The sequence below is a fragment of the Zootoca vivipara genome, chromosome 9 (genome assembly GCF_963506605.1).
Source record: "Zootoca vivipara chromosome 9, rZooViv1.1, whole genome shotgun sequence".
Lineage (NCBI taxonomy): Eukaryota > Metazoa > Chordata > Lepidosauria > Squamata > Lacertidae > Zootoca > Zootoca vivipara.
In genome coordinates, this window is record NC_083284.1 from 45184340 (window position 1) to 45206581 (window position 22242).

General features: G+C 38.2%; 1 protein-coding gene across 2 annotated transcripts in view; it reads right to left on the reverse strand.

The window, feature by feature from the left end:
* Nucleotides 1-22242, reverse strand: part of SH3RF1 (SH3 domain containing ring finger 1) — a 56861-nt gene that overhangs the window by 20170 nt on the left and 14449 nt on the right. For both annotated transcript variants that reach the window (XM_035112205.2, XM_035112204.2), the window contains exons 3-6: nt 7625-7900; nt 6444-6539; nt 5597-5899; nt 3797-3907 (exon numbers count right to left, since the gene is read on the reverse strand). In XM_035112205.2, the coding sequence (XP_034968096.2) occupies nt 3797-3907; nt 5597-5899; nt 6444-6539; nt 7625-7900 (786 nt within the window). The remainder of the gene's footprint in view (nt 1-3796; nt 3908-5596; nt 5900-6443; nt 6540-7624; nt 7901-22242) is intronic.

The window sequence follows — 22242 nt, forward strand, 5'->3', positions numbered from 1 at the left end:
GGCACTAACCCGACCCGGCAGGCTTCCTCCTCCTGTCGCGGCCGGCATGCTGGGTCCTGCTAGCTGGTGCGGAAGTATGGCTTATTTTCGGGGTATGTCTTATAGCTCTCAAATGGTTAAAAACCCTGCCATGGCTTACTTTCTGACTACGTATTAAAAAAGGGGAAACACGGTAGATAGATAGATAGATAGATAGATAGATAGATAGATAGATAGATAGATATAGATAGATAGATAGATAGATAGATAGATAGATAGATAAATACAGTAGTTAAATAAAGTAATAAAATAAATTAGGGGACAAAATTCCCTTTTACAGCTAGGGTACAAAAGGTACCTCTTACTGTTTTATTTTAAGTGCCATGATTCAAAATTTAGGATTGAAAATTATGAGATAAGCAATGGAAAAACAGAGCTCTTTTAATTGGAAGTTTCTAATGGGGCTCTATTCTACGGATCCCTTAGTTACTCTTTTCATTTGTAAAACTTCAGACCATTCTCTAAGTTGTTGTTGATACTTCACATTATGTCAGAACCAGAGATACACAGTCACTACAGATTATGAGTGTTCAAACCAGGACAGGAGAAAAACACACAACCAGAAAATTCAATTACTGTTTAAAAATGATGGGCATGCACCCAGCATCCCTGAAAACGCTGCTACAGCCTACCAATCAGTAACTATACAGCAACAACTTCCACACACTACATTGACAAAAGGCAGCCAACCCACACAGGCTGACCTACAGACAGTTTCATCACATTGCCATGCTCGCAATGGGCAGCAGCCATCAAGATCCATTGGGCAAGTCTGTTAAAGCAGGAAAAAATACATTCATGAGGTTGCTTGTTCCAATCCCCCTCCAAATGGAGTAAAGAGGCAACCACAACAAACAAGGGAGATCCACATATGCAAAGCAGAAATAAAAGTTCTCAGAAGACAGGTGGTTCTAATTCTACCTGATTTACTTCCTCTTTTCTTTTAGAGGGTTGTTTATTGAAAAGAAGCTGTTCAGAGTAGGAGTGGCAACATGCAAATGAAGTCACACACAGTCACCCATAGCCAGGGGTTAGCATTAGCATTTTGGCATCCTTGGGCAAACTGCAAGGTGCCTCATAACTATCATAAGGGAACGTGCTTGTTTCTGTCTCAGAGAATATGGTTAAACCTAGCGGTTGCTATCCTTCTAAAGCACTTAAGAATCAGGAAGTAAGAAATAGAGGACTGGGATCAATAGTCTTATTTATTTATAGAGTTGAAAGCTATACTACTCAATATATAAAATAACCATTATATAGCTCCCTGGCACCTGGATCCCTGTAACGTATTTCTAATCAGGTGCCATGACTGGTTTGTTCATGCATATAAATATCCAGGAAAGTACTTTGCCCTTGATTAAGAGCTGTAAACACTTTCTAGCTCTTATCAGATTAGCAAGCATTAAATCAAGCTAACAAAGTTCAATAACTTGACTAAACGGGATTATTTATTCTGTCAATGCAAATTGAAACAGCTCAGAAACAATTAACCACTCACTACAGCCAAACATACATTTTGCATATTACCTATTGGAAAGTGTCAGAAGATAGAAGCTCACATACATCACTCAGCAGCAAATACATGGCAGTGTACAGTATATATAATAAAAGGTTTTATTACTTCTTACAGTTTCTACTCCACTTAACAGCCCAAGGACTTTCTGCGCGACTTTCCTACATGTTCTTCACAAGAATGATTTTCTTCATAAGACAATTCAAGTCATTTTCAAAAAGTGAATACAAAATGTGACTAATATCCATCCTACAAGAAGCAACCTAACATTTAAGAAAATACGCATTGCAACACATTCTTGGAAACATGCTACTTTGAGTAGCAGCAACTAAAGCTGTGTGGCAAACTATGTTTCAAAAACCCAAGCCACCTCCTAACAATTCTATGATCAACTATATATCCAACCGTTTGTATAAAATTGTCTCTAAAAAAAATTAAAAATACCAGTTTCACTTATGCACTCATCCCTACCATGTGCAGATTCCCTGCTATCACAGAGAACTGAACATTCATATTGTCTGGATTTAATTACAGTGCCAATAATAACAACAGAGTTAATCTATTATGGTATATCAATGAACTTTCATTATTTTACAACATAAACCTTACAGGCAATGCACCAAAATGCTGACCAACCTCCATTCAACTCTACCTGATTTTGTATTGTTTAACAAATAACTCTTCCTAGAGAAAGGGTAGGAGGCGAAGAGGAAGAGACAGGCGGACAGAGGAAGAATGTACTTCTCACAACTGTAAGAAATTACTGGCTGGATTCCAGTCACAATATAGATCTATGAATGGGAAAAGACTCCATACAGTTTCTCCATGTCTTCTCATTTCTAAGTAGAAATGATGGTGGGAAATTAAGAAGGAGATAATGAGCAGGCTCACTGCCCCCTTCTTTTTTCCTTCTTGAATGAATGAAAAAATTGGGATGAAGCCAATATTCCATCCATTCAAAAGCACTCTTTCACAGGCAAATTGTGCCCCCTCTTTCCTTTTCAGGCTGTCAAATTAAAATGGGCCCACGCAAGGAAGGCCAGGTGCTCTGCAGAAATAAAATGGGATGTAGCACTGGGGCGGGGGGGGGGGGATAAAGGACTCCTCCGAATGACTGCAAGCAGCAACAGCAGCTCCTTTTTCTGCCTCTTCTCCTGACACACCGCAGCAAGCAGCACACAGCTGGTTTTTTCTTTCTTTCTCTGCCAGCCACCTATGCTATGCATTGACTTGTCCAAGGTATCAGTGCTAAAGAGAAGAGGCATGAAAGCAGTTGGGAAAATCCAACAGGAAGGAAGAATAAAGTTCCTCTTGTCCTGGATGGGTAGTCTCTCTGAAGGTGGGCTGCACCCTGTGCAAGGATGGTTGGGCTCCCTGAATGAAGTTACAGGTAGGTAGCCGTGTTGGTCTGATGCAGTCAAAATAAAAATAAAAAATCCTTCCAGTAGCACCTTAGAGACCAACTAAGTTTGTCATAGGTATGAGCTTTCGTGCGCATGCATACTTCTTCAGATACATTCCCTGAATGAAGATACATTCCCTGAATGAAGAAAGAGTGAACAAGGAGGTGCCGATGGGTGGCAGCACTCGGAGCACATCAGATGAAGGACAACAACTAGTTATCTGAGTGCTCTGCCTTATTGGCATCCCAGCCCTTCTGTCCCAGCTCCAACTCCAGCCCACCACCTAAGGGATTTGCTGTACTGTGCCACTGCTGCTGACAATAGCTTCAAAGACCCCTTGAGGTTACTCCACAGCCTTTAAGGGATCCATGGCCCACTGGTTCAGAATCATTGCTTTAGACCACATCCTGTCTCTATAGTACAGTATCTATATAGTCAACTGTCCTCAATATTCTGTACGGTCAAAGGTTCCTACCAGGCAGTTTTGTTTTAATTCATGAACTTGCATATTTCTACATACCTAGGGTGCCTCTCAAGCATGCAGAAGCCATGATCTGATTTTTGGATGGCCTCATTGCGCTTCTTGGTTACTGCGCTTCGCAATTAAAGGGAATAATTCAACATAGCACTTCCTAGTAGATTCTGGGTTTGAAATATTTTGGAAGCCACAGGAGTCTTTCCATCTGAGTATGTATTATTTTCCAAAGGGGCAAAATTCATTATATAGGAATCAAATGTTTCCCCACAATACACCTCAAAGCAGCTTGCAAAAACTGTAGCTTCTAGTAAAAACAAAGGGCAATTCAGATAAAATTACAACATAATGTCAAACAATACTTACACCAAGAGCAGCTTGGTAGGTTGCTTCAGGTGGAAAGGTAAATGAAGGCCCTGTTGTCACTGGGCTACTGGGTGGTGGGGTCACAATTAGCCCCGTAGTACTAATATGAACCTATAAAACATTTTAAAAAGTTAAACTCATGATGGGCCTATCAGCAGATAAAATAACTATTGTTATGAATGGAGCATATGAACCAGTGAGGTTTTCCTAAACAGTTTAAGTCTGGTTTTGGACCACAAACCTTCAAACAAAATAAAATACAGTGGTACCTCTACTTACGAATAACTCTACTTACGAATGTTTCTACTTACGAACGGAGCTCCGTCCGCCATCTTGGATGCGGTTTAGATAGGATTTTTTCTACTTACAAATTTTTAGATAGGGTTGCTTCAACTTACGAATTTTTTCTCCCAATGCATTCCTATGGGATTCGACTTACAATTTTTTTCGACTTACGAATGTGCGTTCAGAACGCATTAAATTCGTAATTAGAGGTGCCACTGTAAAATGAACTACAGTGGTACCTCGGTTTATGAACACAATTGGTTCCGGAAGTCTGTTCATAAACTGAAGCGTTCATAAACTGAAGCGAACTTTCCCATTGAAAGTAATGGAAAGTGGATTAATCCGTTCCAGACGGTCCGCGGAGTAACCGTTCATAAACTGAAGCAAACTTTCCCATTGAAAGTAATGGAAAGTGGATTAATCCGTTCCAGACGGGTCCGTGGAGTACTTAAACTGAAGCGTTCATAAACTGAAACATGGGTGTAATTTGTTCCGGAAGTCTGTTCATAAACTGAAGCGTTCATAAACTGAAGCGAACTTTCCCATTAAAAGTAATGGAAAGTGAATTAATCCGTTCCAGATGGGTCCGCGGCGTTCATAAACCGAAAATTCATAAACTGAGGTGTTCATAAACCGAGGTTCCACTGTACAAGTATTTGTAATAGTGATAGTGTAGGTGGTGGGCCAGTGTATTCAGCCCAAGAATTTTCATTACTTTCAGGGTGTGAGGTGAACCCCCCCCCCCGAAGACCGGATTAATATTTGGAATGGGACTTTTCCCACTTCAAATGATGGCTACCTTCAGCAGTCCAGCAACATTCCCTCTGTAATTCAGAATGTCCCATGATAATGACACCACTCCCCCACAACCCCTCTCCAGTCAAGGTAAAACCACACCCTCCCATAAGTTCATATATATCCATCCCAAAATACATGACCATCTTCAGCCAGCCTAGTAACAGATATTTTTACACTCCATTTTGTTCAAGAAATCAAAATGTCATATACAGTGGTACCTCGGGTTAAGAACTTAATTCGTTCTGGAGGTCCATTCTGAACCTGAAACTGTTCTTAACCTGAGGTACCACTTTAGCTAATGGGGCCTCCCGCTGCCACTGTGCCGCTGCCGTGCGATTTCTGTTCTCATCCTGAAGCAAAGTTCTTAACCCGAGGTACTATTTCTGGGTTAGCGGAGTCTGTAACCTGAAGCATCTGTAACCTGAGGTACCACTGTACTTTAGTAGTTCATGCAAAGTATTTAAAAAATAATTTGTTCCATGCATGTTTTTAAACAAAAAGCTATTCATATTGAAATAAACCTTTCAGTTACTTAAAGAGCAATAACAGTTCTCTTCAGCTTATAATATTTTGAGAGTGCATGAAAATTGTCCCTTTATGTATAATTAATGACTCAAAAAGTCAGTCACAATTATCTTCCACTTATTTTGACAACCTTTTAAATTGTTCATCTAAAAAAGCTATGATATGCTTTGTATTCTGCTGCCAGAAAATTACCTGAGAAGGTGCACTGCAGGAAAGGCCTGTAAGTTCACTGATGCGGGCTGCAGCAGTAGGGTTGCTAGAGCTGATGAGGACAGGAGGACTGATTTCCATTGAATGACGATTCTGAGAAGCCTGCGAAGCCTTGTTGGACATGGTAAGAGAGGTAAAGGAGTGGCGTTTTTTGGTGTTCTTCTTGGTATCCGGGTGCTTTTGAACTGAATTGCTGTGGGATGCACCAGATGTGCCTTCCCCAGAGTCTCCTGCTGAACCCGAGGGCTTGTCCAGTTCTATCAGTTGCTTTGCTGTTGTGTTAAACTGCAAAACAATGACACACTGAATTTAAAAATGAATAATCAGTTGTGCTTGCACATGAAGAAAGCTGATGTTTCAAATGGAAAATGGCTTTTGTAAAGACATTTTTTTCAAGAAAGGAAAAACACAAAGCTGTTTGTTGGGGCACCTCAGCAACTGACAATATGAAAGGGGGGCAGAGATGAAGAAAAAATATACATTTGGCTGTCATTTCAAAAACAAGTTCCCATAGGAACACATTAATTGAATTTCAATGCATTCCTATGGAAAACCGCGATTCGCTAGACGAATTGTTCGTAAAACGAAATTTGTTTGCCCTGCAATTGCACCCATGGATTCTGTGACAAGTTCAGCTCACAATAAAAGGGTGTATCTGTTACATAGCTGAATTTATCAGAACTCTAGTTTCTCCCTACATTTCAAAGCACAGAAAATAGTGAGGCTGGCCACCAAGATTATCTAGGAAGTCACAAGTTTTTTCCAAGTATGTATTACATTTTCTACCATTATTATATTGTATATTAAAATATTTTTATGGTTCTCTCACCTCAACATATGAAATAGGAAATATTCCTATTTTGTCAGCTAACATTCCTTCAGCCCAGTTTTCATCTACTCGGCGAATCACAGTCAGAATGTCATCCTACATTAAAAAGAAATACGCAATTAAGCAACTAATTTCTTTTAAGAACACATGCATTTCCTAATCAAGAATAGTACTGTTTCTCAAACTTGGGTCCCCAGCTGTTGTTGGAATACAACCATCATCATCCGTGACCACTGGTCCTACCAGCAAGGGAGGATGGGAGTTGTAGTCCAGCTACAGCTGGGGACCCAAGTTTTGAGAATTAATTAAAATAGAAGCAACCAACAACACCATTATTCTCATGGCTCCTTCCCAGGGCAACCCATTGGAGTTCTATAAAAGTTAAAGCCAAGCTCTTCAATTTATATATAAATTAAAATGCATTTAATAATTTGATATACTTAGCTTGGAGGGGGGTGGGATCAGACTGAGGAAAGAAAGACTGAAATTAACTTCATCCAGTTCTAAACAGTCTTAAAGAGAGCCAATTTAGTATTACATACAATGTGTTAAGATTTGAACAGGGTAGATAAGTTCAAATCATTAGTATACCGTGGGGCTTACTAGGTGACATTGAGCTCATCACTATCTCTTAGCAGGCTACCTCACAGTGCTGTTTTGAGAGAAAAATGGTGGCAGGGAGGGAGTGAAACCATATATACAACCCTGAATTCTTTGAGAGAAAGAGCTAGTGGCAGGGGAAATCTAACTACATTCCATTATGAATTACTGTACAGTATAGTTAAAATAAAAGTTAAAACATTGTCCTTAGAGGAAATTAAGGTATTAATTCTCAAAATTTAAAAACCCAAACCAAAAAAAGCTTCCAATAATAAGGGAACAAGTAAATATCTGTAGGTAGGAAAGGAAAGAATTAGAAAAATAGTAAGTACAAACTCTGTCACTAAGGACTCAGTTACACAGCTGCAAATAAAACGTTTTAAATGTGTTGTAAAGTGCAATATACAAATGTGACACTAGATGGCGACAGTGAGCTATGCAAAATTCAATGTATTTTTCAAAACATTTTTTAAAAAGCATTTTCACAGCGTTTTTTAATGTGTGTAGATTCCACCTAACTTTCTACATGTATATGTTTCGATGTTCTTACAACACTCAGTAATATAATAATTGTGTTTTACCTTTGAGAAGGGTAAACAATCCTTGTCTGCTTCCTTGTCTTTAACTTCAAAGTCATAAAGTGCTTTGCACTGAGGTGGAGGTTGAGGTAAAGGTTTAATAATCTGGACAAAATTGGTCGGGAAAAATCCATGGACACCATTAACTTCTCCATGATACCAATTTTCATCAACTTGCCGACGTAATATGATAATGTCTCCTTTGCTGAATTTAAGATCTCCAGGCTCTTTCCCCTCATAGTTATATAATGCTTTGGCACAAGGTAACTGAGGTACACCCTACAGAAGGGGGGGGGGAACACATTTTATAGTCACAGAATGTAAAAGAAGAGTAAACACAAAACAATCCATTGCATTAGAAAATAAGCCATCCAACCAAACTGTCACTGACTTTTCATATGACTTTCATTCGCATATCAGATATCTGAAAAGTTTTCAAGTTTTAAACTAAGGCTGTGTATGTGTTGTTGAACTAGAAATTTAAAAATGATATTGAAAAATGATAGTATTAACCATAAGGAAGGATAATATATGAAATTGCCAGGGATGCTAACTACCTTCTTTAAAAAGAAGACTTGCCGCCATTCATAAATGAGACCATGATCCAGACAACGATCACAGAAAAAGTGGCAAGTCTGTGTTTTGTCAATTCTTCCTTCCTCTTGAGCCACCTTTCATGCTGCTTCATAGAGTCCCCTAGCCCTTTAAACAGTATTTTTGACATCATAAGTGGCTGCGATGGAAAATCACCCACAGTTGCCTTTCCCAGCCCCTTTTCACTGCAGTGTGTCACAAGAGTAGACTTCTGTTCAGTGGGCACTCCTGCCATTGAGAACAAACTCAGGATCATAGCCATGGAACATTCCTACTTTTTGCTGATTAAAAATATATGCATTTTACAAGGAACTTTGAAAATGGTATCTAGAATTCATGATGTCCTGTGAAATTCATGTCAGTATAATACAAATAAGGATGAAGCCATTTTTTAATTTGCCAGTAAAATTCCCTCTATGCCCTTGTATGATTCCTGTCTCTTCACAATGATTAGATTCCCCTTCTACAGAAAGTCTGGGAAACTGAGCACTTGTTATGTGGGAACTGGGAGATAGGGATAATTTTCTGCAAACCACAATTTCCCCTGTATCACACTACTCTAATCAAAATTTAAACACTATCTCAAATTTCTAGGAATACTCTTTTTGCATTCTCTGCAGACATGACTTTTATCCATCTCTCATTCATATGGCTTTCTGCAAACCACAATTTGTCTACAATAAAAGAGTTCTTTCTAGAAAAATAAGAGGACTGCAGACTTGTTTTGTGCTCTGTGACTGGAAAAAATTAGGTTCTCTCTCCAAATATACATCTCCAAAAAAATTACTTGCAAACTGTTCTTCAGTACTACATTCCAGTGTTTTGTTGAGATAAAACAGCAATAAAAGACTGAAAGGACTTTGTGAATTATTACCTATTATATAGTCTCCACTCACTCACTCACTCACTCACACTTTGATATTTCATCCCATTCTTCCAGCTCTTCCTGTGATAACTCCTGCCTACGGTAGTTCTCACTGAAGCAGTACTTTCATACAAACTGCATCACTTCATATTGCATGTTTAAATGCTGGATCAGGCCACTGGCCCATGCAGTGCAACATCCTGTTCTCACAATGGCCAACCAGATGCCAATGGAAGTCAGAAAACAGGACCTGAGCTGAACAGCACCCTCCCCACCTGCAATTCCCAGCAACTAGCATGCAGAAGCATACATCTTCCAATAGTGGAGGTAGAAAGTAGCCATCACGGCTGGTAGTCATTGCTTGTGCAGGGCTGTTTTTGTATGGAAGAATGCAATTCCATCAACTGCAGGTGGTAAAATGAAAATGAAAACACCCATTGTTATAGGTCTGGATGATAAAGGTACAATTGGAACAATTGCACCAAGGCTCATGCCAGGTCTCGAGGCCCACTTCTGACACTGATCTCAACCCTTTAGTGACAAAATATCTGCAGGAAGAGTCCTTGCTCCATACACACCCTGTCTGTCAATGATGAAAAATCTCTTAGTAAGTTACAAGTCTCACAAATCATGTTTAATATGAGAACATAAATACAAATTTGATTACAGTTCTGATAGTGCTGAAATCCTGTTTCAGTGACTGCACTACACTGATTTACCTTATTAATGACTGACTGGTAATAGTATTAGAACAAATCAATCACACAAAGCAATTATAATCAAACATTTGAACAGATGGTTACTGTATTTCCCCCCTTTACATTTCCAGTTAAAGTATAGCTAATATGAATGCAGTAATCTTTAAAAGTGACACACATTAAATACAATTGATTCTACAGTGTAATTTTCAGTAGAACTAAGCTTCACCCCAGCCACAAATAACAAGAAGAAAAGGCTAAATTATACAGAAGTGAAATAAAGGAAATACTTCTTCATTCTAGTACATGTAAGCTAAAACCAGAGCAATTGGTTTGGATTATTCTTTTGGGTGCAATATATTCAGAGGCCACCAGGACACTGTCTTCACATGGTTCTCAGATTCTCTGTGTGAAAGCAAGATCACAGCTGGGGATCTTTGGCCTTTTGAACCAGCTTCGTAAATCCTTGACACACACACACACACACACACACACACACACACACACACATATTACTCAGCAGCTTTTAGTTACTTTACAGGTCCTTGAATATTTGCTGAGTTAGTGTTTACATTTCATTCTGTCTCTGTTTCATTTGACTAGCCATGAAAGGATGGCTAAAGGTATTGTAGAGCAGTGAGAGGGATGCACCAATATGTAGCTATAGTTTTACCCCATGAGTTTTTTCTAAGGAAAAGCAATTTAATACGTGATATTATCCAAACTATACGTACACATCTATGTAAACAGGACTGCTTTGACTGAGTTTTATTTTTGAAGTAAATTCCAATGCAGCTCTTTTGCTGAAAAAGCCACAAACTATCACCAACAATTTATCCCCAGATCAGTCTACCACTTAAGAGTTCCACCAAGACCAAGAGGTCTGGGGTGGGGGAAAAGGAAACAAGTACTTCAGTGTTTATAGCAGCAGCATGTTCTCCACTTTCCTTTGATGTTCTTTAAACTCTTACTGTGCACATCACCCTTGCTACCAAAAGTGCCTCTAATAATTTTAATATCTGTACCATGTGTGCATAACACCACACTTCAGGTTTTCAGTGAAATTATCTGTTGTTATTCCATATCTCATTTTATTGCTTCAAGGAGAAGCAATTGCAGATAGTATTTCTGTTTATGTATTATATGTAAGAATGTGATTACTCTACAGCTTGTCAGCATCTCAAAACTCTAGTAAATTTCCCACCCTACATCTTTTATGCTCCTTTTCTATGCTTTTCTCTTCACTTTTTAGATCTTGGCTCCTCTCTTTGCATGGTAAAGTAGAGAGCTCATTAAAATGCCCCTGTTTATTGTGTTTGGACCAATGGTCTGAGCCAGTATAAAGGCAGCCTTATATATTTGATGTGCAATCTATAATGCATTTTAAATTATTTAGAAATTCAGTTATTTGACATGTGCTGGTACTTAATGGGGGCTGGTACTTTCAAAGTGTGGGTACTGCAAGTCCTCCCCTCTCATAACAAATTTATTCAATTTCACCCATGCAAAGCTCCCCCTAACTGCTCCACTTAACCAAGCCCCTCCATATGAGCCAGGATCCAAATGGACAGAGACTGTATACTTCTGAATATCAGATGCTGAAATCATAGAATCATAGAATTGGAAGAGACCACAAGGGCCATCCAGTCCAACCCCCTGCCAAGCAGGAAACACCATCAAAGCATTCTTGACATATGCCTGTCAAGCCTCTGCTTAAAGACCTCCAAAGAAGGAGACACACTCCTTGGTAGCAAACAATCTGGCTCTGTTGCCCTCACACTAGACTATATTAGGTGAAGACTTGCACAAGGCCACAGAAATGCAGGATGAGCCCAAAACCCAACATGGCATATCCCTCAGCCATAACTCTCCAAAATATGACTCAATAGACAGAACACCCCACCCACTCCACTTTCTTTTGGCCAAAATAAAGTTCCATTTCCCAACCTATGTGGCTTACTTCTGATGCATGCTAAGGATTATGGCCTATAGCTCTGATCTTCAAAAATATTTAAAAGGTCAGTAGGATTAGGTGTAGGAAAAACAGCTACCAGTTAGTTTTCACCAATACTGTACAGTCAATAAAATACAATTACAATGTCCTTTCATTTTATTGTACTTTTACAGAACCAAAAAATGTGCTAATTTGAACTACCCCTTCCTTATATGCACATGTAATAATCCACATGCATACTGCAGCTGGAAAGCTGCATTCATTATTTGCTTTTATTTGAATTTCCATGCTGCATGGAACACAGTCCCCGAAATAAAGCTCTCTTTAAAGCTTGGTTATGAAATTATTCTTGAAAACACCTGGTTGGCCTCTTAAAGCAACTATTTTAAACTAACTAGTCTATTATTAAATAGAGCACAAAAGGATGAATAATCACGGCAGAAAATGGCAATAATGCATGCATGTGCCTTATGCAGAGCATAGGTTAGAGGTGTTTTCATTATGAGTAGATTTACCAAAATGTAAAACTATCACACACAATATATTTTAACAACTGTGGCTAACCAATGCAACGGTAAACACACAAATCTGTTATGCCAACGTGTTATCATGTCATGCTGGCACAAGGAGTTTTGGCTTATGTCCACCACAGCCAACTCATAATGGAACACTGTGGTAAATGCATGGTAAGTTCTCTATCTAGCAGAGTTGAAGACATCCAAAACATAGATTCAAAATGTTTGGAGACCAGCATGGGAATTCCTAATCCTTCAAACCATTTTTTTTATATGGAAGCAGAGGGTTGCACCCATCTCTAATAAAAATGTAATAAATAGTAATAAATAAATATATAAGAAAAATGGTAAAATTTATCCCTTGTGCTTTCTTTTAACACAAATGTTATGTTTCATACTATATCTGCTGGCCCAACTTTTACAGTTTTTATCAGCAAAAACTTACAAAGCATCCTTAGTGTGTCCTGCTAAAAAGAACAGATGGAAATATCTGGTTTAAAACCAACAACAAAAAGTACACAATGCTCATCTGCTGAAACCTAGAATCTTTTATATTTTAAAAGCGAACAATGTCTCTGGATTGTATCCACCTATCGTATTTACTCGAATGTAATATGCACATTTTTTGGCCAAATTATGTCATGAAAATTAGGGTGTACATTAGATTTGATGGCGCATTAGATACTTTTTTTTGTTTCTAAGTTTTGAAAAATCATCCATCGTAATAAATATTGAGGTGTGCATTCAATTTGATGGCACATTAGATTTGAGTAAATATGGTAGCAGAATAAATCCAATGGCCCTACTAAACATCTTCCAAGATAATAATGCCCACACACTATAAAGAGCTCAAAACCCACCTACTCTCAGCAGCCAGAAACATCATAGACAGACACTGGAGAGACCTGTCAGGAGCAAACACGGCCCAATGGTATCAAACTATATGGGAAACAGTCTTATTACAAAAAATTAACCAATAGACTGAAACTGACACAGGGACAAATAGAAGACGACACCTTCACTCAAGTATGGCTCCCCTTTATCACATCACAGCCCAACAAGACAACAAGAACCTACCAACAGCATTTGAATCAATATGGCTGACCTGACCCAACAACCCCCCCCCCCGAACAAACCTCACTGCAACCAACAAGATAACCAACCACACCCTGGGCCCCCCAACCTCTCACTAAAATTTATGTGTATGTGTATACGTATGTATGCATGCATACATACATATATGTATGTGTGTATATATATACATATACATTTAAATGAATGGGAACCCACTCAAGTGACACTGGCATAACTCCTCACAAACACTAAATATTACCACCCCAATCCCCTCTCCCCCTTCTCTCTCCCACTCTTCTTCCTCCCCCACCTTATTCTGTATAATGTTTCACATCAAATGTAAAAAAGGACTATACGACATGAAAAAAGACAATGCACATTTTTTGTGAACCCTGAAAATCTTTAATATTTTTTTTTAAAAAAAAATAAACAAGATATGGTACCTCATCCCCACACTCCACTGAAGAGCAGGGCAAGATGTACAAGACCCCAATTTATTGAGTAGCCAAAAGAGACTTCATCCTGAATACAAAGCTGCAATTTATAAGCTCTTAGCCCTCTTTCGATTTGATTTTATCATTTTTACTCCATGGTCTTAAACTGGAGACTATATTGTTTAGGACTATAAATACCAGCCAGCAATGTTAACTTACATTTTTATCCCTTGCTCTCCAGGAGCCAATGAAAATAATACCTCAGCAATTGACCTTGAAGCACTGCTGGAACCACATAAAAGAGTAAAATGCCTAATAGGGAGTCATACTTTATACTTGCTAAGGTAAGAGTTTATAGTGTCAAGGCCAATGTGGGACATGTGTAGCAATAGCTTGTCAAGATTGTATTAAAATTTAAAATCACTCTCATTTGATGCCCAGGAATTCATAGATTAGCATGTTTGACCATGATTACTTTTTAACACAATGATTCAGTATCAAAATTGAAAGGAAACATTCCTAGATACTGGAAGCCATATACTGTAGGAACATACATATGAAATAATCCCACTAAAAATTCACTAGGAATGCAGCATATTTAGGTAGGAAAATATTTGTTGTGCAGGTCAAAGGTAAGGCCCTCACAACCACAATAGAGAAAGGCTGAACAGATGAAAGCAATGAAAAGAATGGGTAATTAACTTCCTCTATTGGAATAACAATTCTAAGATCAAAGCAAAAGGAGAACTAAGAGCATGTAAACTACATACAACATTGCGTCCAGCTTTGTTCTTGGATATTATATATTCAGAATGAAGTTTGTTTGGTTATTGGACAAAAGAACTAACTGGTATAATAAGTAAAAAATTAAAAAATAGTCCACTAGCACCTTAGAGACCAGCTAGTCTTAAAATCCCACAGTCAAGTTCACTTCAGTCTGAAACTACTAGCAGGATAAAAGTAGTGAAATAAAAGTATTACACCCTTCTTATGTAGTTAATCAAGCTTTGATCCTATGATAGTCTTGTTGGGTATTATGGACCAGGAAGAAATACCATGGACTAGACTGCCCTTCTAACAGTGGCACAATTCCAAACTGCAGGAAAATGAGGGGGGGAAATAAAAGTCCTCCTACTATCCAAGAATAGAATTTTAAGATTTGGGAAACATTGTCTATGGTTAAGCTCTCAACTCAATTAAAGGCTGCAAGATGACATCATAGCTACAACATTAAACCTAATATTCTTGTTTTCCCTCATCTCATTGACTCCTGCTTTAATATTTTGCCTGATTAAGAGTTCCAGATTGCAGTATTTTGTAACACTTTGGTTCATTCAAATAAGCAAATCACCCAACTGTGGATTATGGAGGGTTTTTTTGTTTTTTTTACGGGCACAAACAACTACCTTTGCTTTTTTGTTTTGAAGTAAAAAATAACCCAGATTCTCTTCATAAGTATTTTACTGCAATCCTATATACACTTACCCAGGAGTAAGTATCACTTTACTCAGAAATATGCATAGGGCATCTTTTAAAATACGTATTTGTTACCAAATTATTTTATGCATGTATTCAAGCAAACCTTGTTTTGCATTTTCCTTGATGTTTTTGTTAATTCATAAACTTTGCTATTCCCAAGAGTTGTGTTACTCAGTCAAAATGTAAACAAAAAATATCTAAAACTTTAAGAGCTAATTAAATTTCCACTGTAAATGATGCAAAGGAAAAGGCAGCCAGAAGTTCCTTAGCCTCTTTTACCATTGTGAAGTTACTAGTTTCCTCCATATGTTTGTGAGTGTTGCTGGCAAAAAATGGATACAATGTGGCATCCAGATGTTGAAACAAACAGAATATGAACTTGTCAATTCATCATAGCTTTAGGAAGAAAACATTAAAGTTCAAGGAAAGAAATATATATTGCTGGCAGAAAAAGAATATTTTCAGCATGCTTTGCTTTTAAAAAATAACTAAGACACCTTATAACACTAAAACCTACAGCCAATAAAAAGTTACAACGTTACAGCAATATTAAAATAATAATCCCCTGAAAAACTAAACAGCAGCAGTACAACACTCAAATAAAAATTCACCGAAGTTGGTTGATGTTCATCCTTGTTATGTTGAGCATCTCTGAGGCTCAGACTGAATTTGGGGAGATTCTACTGCCTTTCTCTCAATCTTAGAGAACACTCTCAATACTTTAAGTCGTGCTACTTTAAGTATCTTAGCCCAGGCATAGGCAAACTCGGCTCTCCAGATGTTTTGAGACTACAATTCCCACAATCCATTACCACTCGTCCTGTTAGCTAGGGATGATGGGAGTTGTAGCCCCAAAACATCTGGGGGGCCGAGTTTGCCTATGCCTGGATTAGCCACAGTAAAAGTGGTGCACACAATGGTTCGTGCATGCCTGAAAAACGTCTGTCACCTTCATCAGAGTCTACATACTTCTTTTAAAGCTCTTCCGATTCTCAAAAGTGATCTAGAGGAACAGCTATATGCAGAGATGGACGGTCCAACTTTTCATACTTTTCATACCAAGTGGGCGGCTTGGTATGAATACTTCGACACAGAATCCATGGGCCACCCAATGAATTACTAAATGTATGTACTGTAAATTAAAGTGCTTGTAATATTTTTATTATTTAATATATACAACATAGTTAATTAAATATATATAATTAAATACACAATAAATAGATCTAATAGATTTAAGTTTTAAACAAATTTAATACACAAGCAGATGTATGTGATTTCACTAACAACACATGCCACAAAGAATAAATATTTGAGGCTTTAATATGATTTTTTCTTCAATGTTGCTGAGGGCTACCAAAAAGAGGTTGTGTGGGCCACATGTGACCTGCAGGTTGTGTGCTCCAGCTCTGATCTAAATTCTTCAGGGTATGCAGTGAGATATGCTGCTTTGAAAAAGCTTTAAATCAGAGGTGAGAAGAAGTAGATCAGGATCTACTGAAAGATCTCTCTAAGTAGATTCAGCAAAGATTTCTGACTCCCATTTGTGATTAGCAAGAACTTCTAACCTTGCAAAATGACATGCACACATCTCAATTATAATATAATAAGCTGGGAGGGCAGATTGTGGAAGGATTCTGAGCTCAGCTGAGTTCTGGTACTGAAAACAAATATTACATACTGCCTGCATATTAACATTTGAAAGATTAATGAATGGGAAATCAAGTCTGCATTGGAAAATGTAACTTAGCTGCCATTAGTTATAAGATGAAATATGATGCAACAAATTATAGCTTCTTCTGACCACGATATAAAAGCTTGGTTTACATATCAAAACTACCCATTATATGGCTTTAAAGATAGAAATTGTATGCATTCCCTTTTTAAATTTAAAAGTGAGGGGTAGTTTTTGTTGTCTTTTAAGCATAGCTGCCAAGTTTTCCCTTTTCTCGCGAGGAAGCCTATTCAGCATAAGGGAAAATCCCTTAAAAAAAGGGATAACTTGGCAGCTATGCTTTTAAGGGAAATTTATTAATTGACAAGAAAGTACTTTAAAAAAAAATACAAGCAAATTTTCTCTCACTGGCCTTTACTATTCTACAGTCAATAACTGCTACTGTGCAGAGTTGAAATGACCTTTGCACCTCCACCTACTTTGTTTCCTTTTGGAATGCCATTCATCCTTTTGAAACACAATTCAACTAATTATTGCTTTCTTTTTCCCTGCTGCATATTTCTACTTTTCAGGATGTGGGTATTACTGTAAAGCAAATGAGGTTTCATCTTCTTCTGGCAGGACAACCAAGGACAAATATGTACGGTATTAGTGTTAGATTTCATACATTGCTGCCTGCAGTATCTGCGAGGTGGGGCAAGAATACCAACTAGTCAGTATTTGACTTGCCCAACTAGGAAAACTACTCTGTGTATTTTGCTAATACACTTGCGAAAACTTCAAAACAGCACTTCAAAACTTTGCGAAAACTTCAAAACAGCACTTACAGATGTTTCTTAAGGTACCACATGTACAGAATCTTAAATATCCTATACAGTGGATATCTATATACGAATTTAATTCGTAAGTCAAAAAAATTGTAAGTCGAATCCCATAGGAATGCATTGGGATAAAAAATCGTAAGTTGAAGCAACCCTATCTAAAAATTCGTAAGTAGAAAAAATCCTATCTAAACCGCATCCAAGATGGCGGTCCGAGCTCCATTCGTAAGTAGAAACATTCATAAGTAGAATTATTCGTAAGTAGAGGTACCACTGTATACACATAAGAAATGGTATCCAACAATTTCTGTCTACTAATGGAAGGGAGAAAAACCAAACCTAGAGAACATAACCCCTGACCAATTAATAGATGCAAAATAATAAGTAAAGTCAAGGTACTAAATACACATCATGTATTCTGCAACATGGACATGAAAAGAATAAAAAACTTTAGAAATAAGTCTTTGACCAGTATACAATAATAACAAACAATATTATGTAACTTCACAACACTGAAATGCAGACTGCATATAATATCCCATCAATGTTTACTGAAATATCTAGCTGTATTGAGTGGCTATGTTTTTGAAATACACCACAGCAATAAAATACAAGCATATGGTAGCCCAAAACCTTGATATCCTGGAGATAAAGACTGTTTATATATATTTTTAAAATACACCAGGCATATTTTAGTTATAAGGCCTTCAGTTACCTACAGTTGAAGAGGGGCATCTCCTCGTGTATGAGTTCAGAGATCAAATTATTAAAAAAATAAAGCTTTTTAGTAGTATATATGATTTAGCATATTCTAAAAAGAAAAAAAAATCTAAATCCTTTAAATTCTGAATAAAACTTGGGCTCACTGTGTGATGGATAGTAACTGGAAAGAGATGGTTCTATGTCTTTGGAATGCTCCTTGAGAAGGCCCACCTGGATTCCTCAATATTATCATTTAGGCACCAAGTAGGCTTTTAACATGACTGTCATATATACCGTGGGTGGAAACTGCATCCAGCCAGTGCTAGGTGACATCTTCAAAAGGCTGATTAGTACTGACACAAAAACCCACTGCATCTGTTTGCAGATGCACTGTGAATCAAAACCAAACCTACAAACTGCTTGGTACTGTCAGCGAGCCCTGCTTGCCAAAGAACCACCAATGGTATATGTTAAAGTCTCAATTCTTTCTTTGCAACTGTATATATGACATCAAGTGTGGGGTAGGTGAGCACGTTTTGAGGAAAATGGCCTTGTGTGCCAAATTAGGAGCCCTGCCGAGACTAATTAGGCCTGTGAAATTGAGGTTTGCCACTACTGATCTATATGAATAAGATGTTGCTGCTTTAGTTTGTTGTTCTAAATTGAAGTATTAGTTTACATACTATGCTTTAGAATTATTGTTCCACTGTATTTTTCCCCTTACTAGTCTGTAAGTAAGGATCATAAACTTATATTGAAGGTATGAGATATAAACATTTTTTCCAAACAAACCCAAAAACCAAGGCTCTATGATTCTATGAGTTGCAACGTTATCAGAAGCTCAGTATCCGGAAGTTCATTCAGATCTCCATCTGCTCAGAATATATGACCTGGAAGAGCAGCCCTGACCTTCCTGATAACCTAGTGTAGTAGAAATAAATTTCAATAGCCATCCAATATTTAATGAACTTTGCTCTCCTTTCTTGGGTGGTCACATATGGGTCAGAAAGAATAAGAGAAAAGCCCTAGCATCTATGAAAGTAAATTTGTTACTGGGACTAGTCTATCTGCAAAACACTGACATACTTTATAATCTACAAAGCACCCAATTCTAAGACCTTCAGTCTAATAAATATGTATCCATATAATATAATATAGTTACCTATACTTGCTTTAAAAGTTTTACTAATTTTATCTGTGTTTTAATGTTAAATATTTTAATGTACTGTATACTTGTTTTAATAGTTTTGCAAATGTTATATGCTTTATTGAGTTTTATTATGCATTACAGAGCTTTTTGATTAAGCTGTTTTAAATATTAACGCATACTGTATGTAGTCTATAACAACTAAAGCTGTTGGTTAAGGCAGCTCCCTTAGGGTTTTAGACTTTGGAGAAAACCTGCTGCCTTGGGAGATGCCAGAATGCAAAATTTGGTAATGAAAATATGTGTCATAGTCAATATGGTAAAAAATGTTTCTTGATTAGCCCAAATGTTGCTGTTACACCTGCTAGCAAAATCTATCAGGCTTCATTATAAGCCAAATTAAACAATTAAAACTATCATGTAAAGGGAATATTTAATTTAAGAACCTGCTCGTTCCTGACTGTAATATTTCTGAGAAAATACAAGAGGCTCTGTAAAAAAATCTTTTCATATCCAATAAAAGAGAATTTAAGTTAGCTCTTAATGACAATTTTCTTGGCACACAAATGGCTTGGTAAATAATTGAATTACATTATAATGCACACAAAAAAGGGTATACAGACCATGGATTTCTTTGTCAGTGCAGCTTGAAGTTATGGTTAACTTATATATGCTTTTTTCCGACTAAAGTCTGATTTCATTTTTCAGACAGTTACAAGTTAAGGAATGGACAGCAGATATAGCTAAAGAACTGCTATAGAGCTATTTCCTACATGGAATTAAAAAAAACTTTATTAAGTTAAATGCTATAAATGTCTAAAGAGACATCTTTAAAACAGAGCAATCTTTACAGTATCTAAAAAAAATATGTTCTGTAACAATCTGCCTGGCTGTGTGAATCAATGATGTCCTGAATATACCTTCTCATCTCTGCCCTCACTATTAATTTTCTGTCATCAGTGCATGAAGATATGCAGTCAAAAGAAAGTAACAAGGATGCAGATGCTGAACAACAGGTTCACAGTGATGCACATGTGCACAGTCTCACATGCTTTGAATGCATGCAAAATGGTTGTTTTATGTAAAAAAAGTTTTTTTTAAAAAAAATGCTCTGTTAATCTAAGTGCAAATAAAAGCCATCACTAGTATATCCATTTTGCAGTGGGGAAGTATTGTGTTTGAGAAAGTTGGGTCACATCACCTCCACAATGTAGTCCTGTGTAGTCCAGTTGCATTCCAGTTCCTTGGTAGATTTTTTATTTTTACATTTTTAAAGGGGGCTGTTGATTGTAGAAGCAATGTGAAATAAAATGCCTCTTTCACTGAATGAAGTACCGTGTTTCTCACATTATAAAACATCCCTACAAAATAAGGCATGGCAGGATTTTTCTGAGGTGGCAAAATATAAGGCATACCTCGAAAATAAGCCATTCCGCAGTCTGTGGCAAAGAAGAGGAAAAGGAAGGGGGCTGCTCGGAACCGGCTGCTGCTGCTGCGTTAACCCCTGGGACCCGGCTGTAGCTTTTGCGCGCGCCGCGTGAAGCCCCGGGACCCAGCTGAAGTCTTTGTGCACGCCGCGCGAAGCCCCAGGACCCGGTTGCAGCCTTTGCGCGTGCCGCGCGAAGCCCCAGCACCCGGCTGCAGCCTTTGCATGCGCCGCGCGAAGCCCCGCTCGCAGACAGGCAGGCGCGCGAACGAACGAGGGAGGTGAGCAAATGGCCAGGAGAGGTTTCCCACCCACCCCTCCTCCTCCCTCGGCCTTCACATACGGTAGCTGGGCAGCCAGTCACCGGCTCTAACTATGGTATGGACTTTTTACCTCAGGCGGGGAAATGGGGTGGAGGTCGGTTGGCGGTGAGGGAGGGGCAGAAGGAATCTGAGGGGTTGCATGCTGACGCGCATCTTGCCCCCGCCGCGCAAAGCGGGCTGAGGATGCGCGCCCGGCTGAGGCGCAGGCATGGGGGGGGGAGAGAGCAGCAAACGTTTCCTCAGGCGATCTGAAATAGCAGGGTGACTCCCTTGCCTGCCTGCCTGACTCAATCAACTCAGCAAAACGACCTCCGCTCCCCAGCTCACTGCCCGGTGTGGGAGCGAGAGGACACACACTCGCAACAGGACACGCAAAACGCGATAGCGGGGGGAGCTACTGCACTACCCATGTACCATAATAAAAATAAAGACATCCCTTGAAAATAAGCCATGGTGTGTTTTTTTTGAGGAAGAAATAAATATAAGACGTGTCTTATAATATGAGAAACACGGTATTGCCAGTCTAAGATTAATTTATGAAAGAGCTAAAGTAATATAACTGGCTTACAACTCATGAAACTTGAGTTCTTTGAATGGTTTAGGGTTGGACTGGAGAAAGATCAGGGTTCTTGACTTTTAACAGCTCTGTGACAGGGAGAAATAAGTTTGAGCATTTCCTAATATTGAAATACAGTACAATTATGGAAAAAGCTTCACCTCCTAACATTCTGTTTTTGTACATTCTAAATATATATATATAAATTTGCAAATCACCCAAGGCAGAAGTACCTCTTTTATGAATGGTAGAGAGGGCCCAATAGACATATTGTAACTACCCGGTAGGCCCAGAACATCCTACCGTGTTTCCCCTTTTTTAAGACACCGTCTTACAACTTTTTTTCCTCAAAAAAACACAC